The following is an 11,110-nucleotide window of genomic DNA, read 5'->3' on the forward strand; positions in this document are numbered from 1 at the left end:
CGAAGACAGAATCAAAGTGTCCAAATCAATTACTTCTCTTTCCAGTCATTTCTCACAGTTCTCATTTTTTGTGCACATTCTCCTTAGGTCAACTTCCAGCTCCAGCCTGCCAGAGTCTACCTTGAAGACACCTTTGTTTACTACATTAAGACCCTGTTCTACACCTACATCCCTGATAGAGCTATAGCCTCAGCTACAGCAGAGAGCCAGAGGAGTAGAGAGTCTGGACCAGCCCCCACGCTCCCTGAACAGGTGCACCAATCATAATATCTTGTCTTTATTTAGTTACAATAGGGCTGATAATTCGAGTCACTTTATTTAATCACTCCATTCTCATTACTATTACAGTGCCTTACATATGAGAGACAGACAGACAGAGACCTCTAGAATTAATAGATTGATGAAATGCTCTATACGACTTCTGTCTTATTCCCTCTTTCCAAATTGTTATAATTTTAAGAATGAGTGATTGTTTGATACACTCTGGAACCTACTTCAGAATTAGTCCTTGACGTTAGTGAGTCCTTCTCAAGCAGTTCTTTAATATGCTTAATATGTCACTTTTTATTGTTTCTCTATGGTGCAGAGTGAAGTTAGAAAACTTTACATCAATCCTACCTGGTTTAGCTGCAATGAGGATTTTATAGTGTTTTTCATATCATGAAACAGAATTTGCTTTATCACTGCTCATATATGTATCTTATATCTAAGGTTGAATGATTTACTGGTGCTATATTTTTAATACATTACATCTTGGCTATTTCAAATGTCTGTTAAGCAATCCACATAATGTTCATACCCAAATTCATAACTTTTCAAAGTAACAGCTCTGCAATTGAGCTCAATATAAAGCATTTCGGCAACAAAACGAACCTTGTGTTTTTACGTTACATCGCTAAAGAGGAAGTAATTCTATGAATGTTGCTGTCATGACAGAGATCAACTCCTGCGGCACCCGTGAATAAGTGTCTCAGTCCAGTACGGCGAGATTAAAATAATCCGATTATCAGGTATATATATAATCCGGTAGATATTATTAGCACAGTGGCAGGTTAACCTTGGGGCAGACATACATGTAGCAGCATTCAACCTTATTATAGATAACAGCCTGCTTACATCATATCTGCTCACAATAAACCACTCTTATTGTCAAATCATGTAATGATGAAATAAATCTGTACGGGATAAATGATGATCTATATATTTTAGTATGGTTTTGTAATATTTGAAAAATCTTTCTTATGACTAATTTTGTAATATTCTCTAGGTGCTTCAGTCGCTGCAAGCGTTAGTCAACCCAGTGCGGCTGCAGAGGCTGACCATCCAGCCGGTCAACCTGCTGGTCAGCATCCATGCCTCCCTTAAGCTGTACATCGCCTCAGACCATACTCCACTCTCCTTCTCTCTGTTTGAGAGAGGGCCACTCTGCACCACAGCCAGGCAGCTTGTCCACGTTCTGGCAATGCACTATGCTGCTGGAGCCCTCTTCAGAGCTGGTAGGTCATTGACAGAGGAGACACAGCTTTTTATCTCTCTGAAAAACAACATGCAGCCATATCATAAGAGTTTGTGGTGCACATATTTTCAGTAACTACATGTACATTATTTCATGAAGAAGGACAGGATTTCTGCTTGAGTGAGAAATTCTATAAATTTACTCTCGCTAGGTCCAGAGTTGAGTTTTTGAAATGATTGCTCCTATTAGGGGGGGGGGCTCCTGTTACTCTGTGGCAGAAAGTGCAGTAAAAATATCCAGCAGCAAAACCCAAAAACTCGAATGGCTGGAAGCACGAGAGATTTAGATTCTCTTATGGACATAATTTATTGTGAGACTTCTGTTTCACACTCTGAGTGTAGGAAGGATGTTATGGTTAATCCGTGAATGACCACCAGGTCTAAGCCTGACTTTATCAGGCACTGTAAAGGTTCTCTTCCTCTCTCCCTCATTGTCCTCCTGTCAAGTCTAAGAGTCCACACATGGTCTGATTTAACTCAGACATTCCCACATCAGAAATCACCGTTCTGGCCAGATGCTTCCTTCCCGCTGTCTCTCATTAAAGCCCTCATTTCTGCTCGTATTTCAACACATCACCTTACCACGTTCTCCTCTTCCTGAGTCATCACGGAGAGAGGGACCTGGAAGCAATGCATTCTGGGCCTGATTAGCTTTAGAATGTATGGTACTACAATCACGCATACACCCACAGGCGTAAATCCCCAGTCTGCACATGCAAAGACTTATGGACATATGGATATTGAAAGGCATAAACTCCAGTATATGCATGTGTGTGTGTTTAAAAGCATGACTCAGCCCTGTAAACATCAGCTCCTGTCAGGACTTCATGCTTTACCAAAACCACAACTGGGAGACTTTGTAAAGCAGGAACGACCACTTGGCCCCACTGGAGTTTGTTACCTACCATTAGAGTCCATCACTCAAGAGCAAATTGACAGAGAATAAGATCAGAGCATTGAGAAATGGCTATTTGATTTTTGTGATGCAATTGTCAGTGCATAAATATCAATGAGCCTTGCCATCTGAAGGAGGCTCAATGGATGAATGAGAGAGGTGAGATTGTAGGAGACTGTAAATCTAACTGTGTCAAACTGTGCGTCTGTGTGCACAAGTTTGTGTGTTTGTAAATCTTTGAGTTATGAAGAAATAAATTCTTATAAATTTAACACAGTGTGAAACATCATAATGTCAAACACTTTGTACGTTATTCTGTAAATTCTTTAAGAGCATTTGCTCTTAAAGCTGTTTTTGGCACATAGAAGATAATGAAAGTGACTCTACTCAAGGGGCTCGTATCTTCAATGTTCCTCTCAGAGTAAATGTTCCAGATGTATTTTCTTTTTATTTCTGTAAAATGCTAAACTCATTTCAGGACTATAAAAAAATACTGTGGGATTATATATTATGTTTTACATGGCTACCTCCAACAACAATACAGTTAAAGTTGATTTATTTAAATATTTTCTTCCAGTCCAACTTTTTCTTGTGAAGCTAAACTGAGTGAGTTTCTCCAGCAAACACTAAAAGGGAAAGAAGACACTGCTGGCTGAAACGTCTCCTAGCATTGAGGAAATGGAGATCCAACACACTCCAGAATAGTTTATAAATTCTTTGTTCTTAGATGCCAGGAGGTTGAAGAAATATTTCTGACACTACTGATAAATTAATATAAAACAAAGCTCCCAGCATTTGACTGATTATACACTATCAAACAGTACAGTTTAATGTTCCAGCATATGTACATATTTGGCCATATGTGACGTTATTATTCACAATTGTACCCATCTGACATCCTGTGTCATTCATCAGGTTGGGTGGTGGGGTCTTTGGAGATCCTTGGCAGTCCTGCTAGCCTGGTGCGGAGTATCGGTAACGGCGTGTCAGACTTCTTCCGTCTGCCTTATGAGGGTCTGACCCGAGGACCTGGAGCCTTTGTCAGTGGGGTGTCCAGAGGGACCACCTCTTTCGTCAAACATATCTCAAAAGGTAACACAAATGTTCACAGTCTTTTAATTTTCTCTTAGAGTTAAACATTACTTGTGTTATCTGATAAACAGTTTTTATTTATATTGATTTTATATCGCTATCATGCCGATATAGCAGGTTTGTTAGAATAAACTTTGAGCTGTGTAATGAATTAAATAATGAAAGTGAAGAAAATACATATCTCAGTGCAGGAATACGCCTGAGGGGAAGGTGTTACTGGTTCATAAAGAAATAAGTACATATAAGTCATGTACTGACACAATTTCTCTTTTTTAATCTCTGATTGAATATTGTGGGGCTCTATCACTAACCATCAGAACTCATGATGTCATTTGCAAACTGTGAACATTGAATGTGAACATGGCACCATTGTGTTCAGGTACGCTGACGTCCATCACTAACTTAGCCACGAGTCTGGCCAGGAACATGGACCGGCTGTCTCTGGATGAGGAGCACTACACCAGGCAGGAGGAGTGGAGGCGACAGCTGCCGGAGAGTCTCGGGGACGGACTGAGGCAGGGGCTGTCACGACTCGGCATTAGCTTGTTAGGTAGGTGTACATACACACACACACTCACTTGTTTACCTCACACTATTAGTTGTTTTTTCAGTTGCATAAAAAAGTGGTTTGACAATAATACAATTTTGTAGTCCTGGTTTTTGAAAATTCAAACGGGTGTGAGCACTATGTTGCATTGTCTTTAAGTTACATTACAAGTAATAAATTAATTTCAAGAAATACTTATGACTAAAAAAGGCAGTAAATCAAGCCCGTGCTCTGCCCACATATATTTGCATGCACGCACACACGCACACACACACACACACACACACACACACACACACACACACACACACACAATTACAGAGAGCTTTGAGACAGAGCAATGGAGACAGCACAGCAGGGACTCAATAAACACCCAGAGGGCCGTAAAACTGTAACGAAATGTCAGAGCATCGAAACCAACAGCTGCTCGGATCTTTAGGTTACAGTGGATTATAATTTGTCGTTCATAGCATGAATGGTCAGACCTTTTCTGGAGGGTAAAAGCATTTCTGAATTCCTGTGATCCTTTGGACTCGGTATCTAAGTGAGGACCCACCATCTCTCTGAAAATCTGAAAATATCTAAAATCACCACCTTTCCCCCTTTGTTAAAGGTGTTTTAAATTCATCTGTACAACTTGCATATTTTCACTATGAATATTTTATTTCAATTTATTAACACAGCACATCAGACAAACAAAGGACCAAGACTTTTTCCTATATTTTGCAGGAGCGATAGCAGGCATTGTTGACCAGCCCATGCAGAACTTCCAGAGGAGCTGGGAGATGCAGAGCTCAGCTGGTAGCAAAGCCAAAGGCGTAATCTCTGGAGTGGGGAAAGGCATTGTGGGTGTTTTCACCAAACCCATCGGTGGAGCTGCTGAGCTGGTGTCTCAGACTGGATACGGTGAGTTCAGGATGTGCCAAAGATAAGTCCATGTTGAAAACAGTCATTGCTTTTTTTTAGAGCTGCTTTAGTACTGTAGGTTAAATTAGTGAGCAATTCTCATCATGATCAACACAAACTATGATGAACTCATTCTGGAAACCAAGAGCTCAGTCCACAATAATCTAATAACCGCACATGTGAATTAGAGTTAGTGTGTTAGTGAATCTGAAATGGAAAACACAACATCTCCCTTCCCTCCTCTCAGACCCAGACAGAAGTCACATGTTTATCAGGCCAGCCCTCCCGTCATTTAGCCGTGTGGCTAATCATACAAGAACCAACAGATTCAATTATGCTAAATGGTCTGTATTTGTATAGAGCTTTTCTAGTCTTGATGACCACTCAAAGCGCTGTACAGTACAGCTTTCTGCCATTCACCCATCCACACACACATTCATACAGCCATCAGAGGCAATTTGGGGTTCAGTATCTTGCCCGAGGACACTTAGGCATGAGGAATTGGGAACCGCCGACCTTCTGATCAGAGGTCAACCCCTCTACCCTCTGAGCCACATATGGGAAGTTAAGGCCCCTGGAGTTAGTATTTTATTAGGGGCAGAAGATGTGGGTAGGGGTGAGAAGTGGATCAGAGGGTTGTGTTTGTAAGTGCTAACAAGTCTACTACCAACAAGCTGAGCAGCTTCCTATAAGTGCTGTGACTCCCTGAGGACCTGACTCTGATCTATCTAATCCTCTGAGCTCACACAGTACAAACACAAACTTGTGCATATGCTCACTGCATCAGCAGAAACACACTCACCAGCACACACTCCGATACTCACTCTAACAGCACAGACGCACTAAAGGTCAATATACCAGTGATATATATTATAATTATACAGTATTGTGTATTAATTTGTGGAGTAATTCTGTCACACTCCATCCTCTCTTATGAAATGGATATATCGACACACATACTTCCACACACTGACTCAGAGTAAACAGTGTTGCAGAGTATCACTGCGCTGACATCATTAATGGGACCTACTGAGGTCTTTACGACTCTGTTTAACTGCTTGATGACTTCACTGACTCGCTGCTACACAAGGGTTATGACCTCACTCTGAAGTATGAGTATGGAATTTTATCTAATTTATTAGCTCATAGTAACCTTTAAGTTAGAAGGGTCTGTTTTATAAAATGGTAAAAGGTCGGTATTTATACAGTGCTTTTCTACACACATTCATAAAGTGCATCCATGAGCAGCACTTGTCTATCATACATCAATCATACACTTCCGGCACAGCCATCAGAGGAAATTTGGGGTATCTTGTCCAAGGACAACTGCAGCACCAGGGATGGTGGAGGCAGGGATCGAATCGCAGATCTTCTGATTAGTGGACGACCCGCTCTAACTCCCGAGCCACATCCATCCCCTTATCAATTTGATGTCGTACCCAAAGGCATGCGCACAATCCACACCACTGTCAAACAGAGAACATAAGGCACCCTTCAGTTACACTGATGCCGCCTGTTGTCTTTGTGTCTCTTCTAACAGGGATCCTCCATGGAGCAGGACTGTGGCAGCTTCCTAAACAACTCTACCTGCCTGTAGAGGAGAAGTCGGCTCAAGCCCCAAACAGCCACCTTAAATATGTCTGGTAAGCCCCAGTTATTAATCCTGCAGGCTCCTCCTTAAATTTTGTGCAGCTATTCCTCTAGAAATGCAACATGTGTTTTTGCCTTTACTTGTGTTGGACTCTCTCCAGAATCTGCTGTTCCACCTCTCATCATTTTTGCTGTTGTGTTTAAAATAACCTTGGAGAGTTTATTACCCACTTTCTCCCACAAAAAAGCCTGAAAGATATTTGACCTGATCCTACACATGGTAGCCAGCCTGCCCTGCTTTGTTCTCATTGAGCCATGGTAAAAGGTTTTTATAAGCACTCTGCCAAAGCCGCCAGCTAAAAATTGTGCTAGTTATTTAACTATGAGTTTATCCAGAGATCATTCCCTGTGCCATCAGATGGAGGAGGAACACCTCTCTGTGTGAGCTGTAATGGTTTGGAGAGACTCAGTTTACAGAGGTCACATGTTTGGGTACTGTGGAGTAAATCATCTCCAGCCCTGCATCAGATCGGAGTGTTCCGCAGATTCCAAGATTACAGTCAAACACTCAATGTAATCATACAAATGTATGAGGCCAGTGTGTGCAGAAGGTGATCAGGAGCCGTAGTAAATGCATTTGTGCTATTTTAAAATGTTTTTTTCTGAAGTTTGGTTTCCATAGTTATCAAACATTAGCTTCTAGTAGCAGTCTGCTATTGCCAACTGCAATAAATTATAAGTACAATATTTATTCTGGACATTCAGGGATGGACAAAGATACATCCAAATGTATTTTTGAAATAATATACCAAATACACTTTTGTTAAATGTATCAAAATAAAGTCCAAAATACAGTAACCACGCCATGTATCAAAACAAACTACTGTATTTTTATATTTTAAAAATACTACTTCCATATATTTATCAGCCTGTTTGATTTATCTCTTCAGCAGCACACTGACTCAGTTGAGTAAGTGGACCATTTTTGAAAGCAACAGCTAATGAGGCATGCCATAAATCTGACATGCAACCAGTCAACACATAGTTCAAATAGTCTGACCTACAGTACCTGTTTGGTAGGGACCGACCTTGCACTAGCAACACTGACAACAATGACAAACAAGTCATTCCTAATAAGACAACTGATAGCACCTTATCCAAAGAAAACTATTTCTAACTATGAATTGTTCAATCAATGAAAAAAAATCAATTGTTCAATAGCACAGTTATTTCAGAAATATTCTCACTAAACACAAAACAGCCCCCAGTAAGTTACACACTTTGACTTAGAGAAGTTGTGAGCTACAACAAATGCCAGTGGTGGATGGGATAACAACCTGTTGTTTCATGGCTTTGCAGCAGAACATTCTTTATGACAATAAGACACAAAACTAATTTAAACCATCTCTTTGCATTATAGAGTAATGTTATACAACAACTGGCTGTATAGTTCTTCTCCTGTGCACAGCCGACAAAAACTTAAGATATATGCTGAAAGTGCAAGGTAACATTAACTGTGAGGACTGCTAATGTTTCTTGGGTTAAATAGTATTCGTTAAATATTATTTAGCCTAGGATACTCAAACAAACACCAAAACCTAACAGGAACTGTTGAGAATTTATGCCAAAAATGGATGAGAGCTGGCAACCAACACATTTCTCACCTTGTGCTTCTTCTTTGGGTCTCGCTTCGTGCTGGATCATCAATTTTCTGAACCTCAATGTTCCGATCTCAACGAGCCTGGGCAAATAACTGAGTAAACGCCAATCAGAGGCTGCATGCATCAATTTACGTTTTATGAAATCATCACGTACACGTCTCACAGAAACTATTTTACAGTATTTCTTACCTACAAAAATACAAATTACAAAATACTATTTTGTATTTCAAATATGTAGTTCTAATACATGTATCATAAATACTGCCCATCCTTGTGGACATTTCACTTTAGTTTTCATTACCTGAGGAGTTAGCGATATGTTGCACTAATGTTAGAAGATGAAAAAAATATCAAAAATACATGAATTCTGAGATAATGCTTCCCTGTGGTTTCATTCATGCTGCATTGCAGTCAAACTGGTTTCCATCAGTCGTCCATCAGTTATTTTTACTACTGCAAGTAGCCCACACACCCCAGGGGTCAGGCAGTTAGAGCAGAGCAACACAGAGCAGAACCAAACTGTCACTACTGTAGCTGCTTCAACATCTGCTCTGCAATACACCTGCCCCCCCCCCAAAGTAAACAAAGTGTCAGAGGAACATGAGTGAACACTTCAGTTCCTCCTCACATGCACGTGTAATAGGAACCATGCAGAGAAAATGCAAAAAATGTAAATTACAGGATGTATGCACACACATGTGGTAACTTGTATCTGTGGGTTGATGTTAGTTTGACTCTTGTGTTTACATGGAAAGTGTGTGTCTGAAGTTAGGAGGTCTGCCCTACTATATGTGCAGTTATATGTACGCACATAATCCATTCACGGTGGTGGGGTAATATGGATGTGATTATTCCCTACAGTGTCCGGGTGATTAAGCATTAAATTACATCGGCCTCTTTTTTAACATTTAACCATAAAGTGAATTTCCAGTTATGTCATAACTTGTTTTTAATGTACATCACTCTCTGCTTGTTCTCCTGTGACCACAGGAAGATGCTTCAGTCTCTGGGGCGACCGGAGCTCCACATGGCCCTGGAGGTGACCATCGTGAGTGGTTCAGGTCAGGAGCACGCCGGCTGCCTGCTGCTCACCTCTGAGGTGCTGTTTGTGGTCAGTCTCAGTGAGGACACACAGCAGCAGGCTTTCCCCATCACAGAGGTAACTGACGGTCGTCAGCACATCATAAATCTCCTGTTCACACTCAACAACAGTTCCTGTGACAGTCCACTGAAGGTTTCTTTGGCAGTGTGGGTGTTGAATGTCCTGTTGTCTGCAGGTGGAGTGTCAGCAGGAGCCAGGGCAGGAAGGCCAGCTCACCCTCACTTTACAACAGCAGACAGTCACAAGTGACACAGAGGTGAGGCAGAAAGTAACAATAATATAGATATAGAACTCACAGAACTTCTATAAGGTGATTGTCAGTACATTATGTGCCAAGTATTTTCAATGTTTTTCAGAAACAAGGTATGCTTTGATTTGGTGGATATATAAAAAATGTAATTTCAGTTTATTTTTACCTCCGCCAAGGAGGTTATGTTTTCATCTGCATTTAATTGTTAGCAGGATTATACAAAAGCCACTTTCCATGTGATTCTGTGAAGGGGTGGGCATGACTGTGAGCTAAGCTCACATTTTGGTGTGGATCCAGGAATTTCTTTCACTTTCTTTGACATTGTGAGATAGGGCGGTTTTCTACATTTTACTTTATTTTATGTTTTAGTATTTATTCTTCATTTGTGCTATAGTGATTACTAATACAGAAATGGGTCTGAAGACCAACATATTTCCCCATATAGTTTTGAGTCATGTCAGTGTAAAGGGTCAGAACAATCCTTTAGTAACTAGGTCTGTCACTGATACAAATCTTTTTACATGTTGGTGGAACAGCTTGTTGCATAAAAATATGTTTTCAAGGCAACCACTCTACCATGTGTCCTTGATGGCATATGATAGGACACCATATGCAGCAGAATGAACTGTATTAGTCCCAGTGTAACAGTGATCATGTGTGTGTCCTCCCCAAGGGGGACGGTGTTCGTGAGCGTCTGTCAGAGCAGCAGTATCAGCGGCTGGTGGATTACGTGACAAGAGCCTCCCAGTTCCTCTCCCCCTCCACTGCCTCTCTCCAGCTGCAGCCACCAGTGACACTGGCTGAGCCACCGCCCACTGTCACCAAGTCTTACCGCTACCTGGTGGATCCTGCCTTCACCAAGGTGTTTGTCAGCAAGTTCCACATGGTAAAGAATAAAGCCTTGCACATTGGATTCCACTGATACACATTCAGTCAGTGGCTTTCTGAAATTCATACATATAAGATCAGACCTTTGTTCCAACTTAAAATATTTTTGGATACACACTACTTTGGCTCTGAAAAGATTATTTATGCAAACATAGCTGTTGAGTTAAAATAACATTTTTGTAAACTCCACCTGATTATCCACACCTTTAAAAGATACAAGAAACATTACACAGCTACAGAGGAAATATGACCATTCAGAATCTGTTTTAATCAAAGTGACATAAGTTAAGACATTCTTTTTTGCTCAGACATTTTGACTGTAGCCAACACTAAACAAGTATATGTGTCAAATTAAACCAAGGACTTGTTCAGTCGGTGTGAAACCTCTTCAGTGTTGCAGATAGAGACATCATTCTGTTTCCTTTCTATCCAAACTCTGTTTCACTCTACAGAATAAGGTCTTGGTGTTTACTGTCTCATGTACAAGTACAATATTATTTACATCTTGATGGAAGCTCAAGAATCCAGCTGTCAACCAAAATGTTTTTATAGATGTGACATAATTGTTGAAAATTTTTCTTTGTAACCTTACATTGATGCCAACATGATATTGTGCACTTTTGAGTGTAAATTAAGTCTATTGTGTTCAATGTATATAAATGTA

General features: G+C 40.5%; 1 protein-coding gene across 1 annotated transcript in view; it reads left to right on the top strand.

Moving 5' to 3' along the window:
• Nucleotides 1-11,106, top strand: part of LOC117776523 (vacuolar protein sorting-associated protein 13B-like) — a 312,145-nt gene extending 301,039 nt beyond the window's left edge. The window contains 9 exon segments of the mRNA XM_034610493.1: nucleotides 88-252; nucleotides 1,268-1,496; nucleotides 3,326-3,502; nucleotides 3,882-4,052; nucleotides 4,779-4,955; nucleotides 6,496-6,598; nucleotides 9,197-9,365; nucleotides 9,484-9,564; nucleotides 10,232-11,106. Coding sequence (XP_034466384.1) covers nucleotides 88-252; nucleotides 1,268-1,496; nucleotides 3,326-3,502; nucleotides 3,882-4,052; nucleotides 4,779-4,955; nucleotides 6,496-6,598; nucleotides 9,197-9,365; nucleotides 9,484-9,564; nucleotides 10,232-10,480 — 1,521 coding nt within the window. The 3' untranslated portion in view covers nucleotides 10,481-11,106.
• The last annotated feature ends 4 nt before the right edge of the window (nucleotides 11,107-11,110 follow it).

The sequence above is a fragment of the Hippoglossus hippoglossus genome, chromosome 16 (genome assembly GCF_009819705.1).
Source record: "Hippoglossus hippoglossus isolate fHipHip1 chromosome 16, fHipHip1.pri, whole genome shotgun sequence".
Lineage (NCBI taxonomy): Eukaryota > Metazoa > Chordata > Actinopteri > Pleuronectiformes > Pleuronectidae > Hippoglossus > Hippoglossus hippoglossus.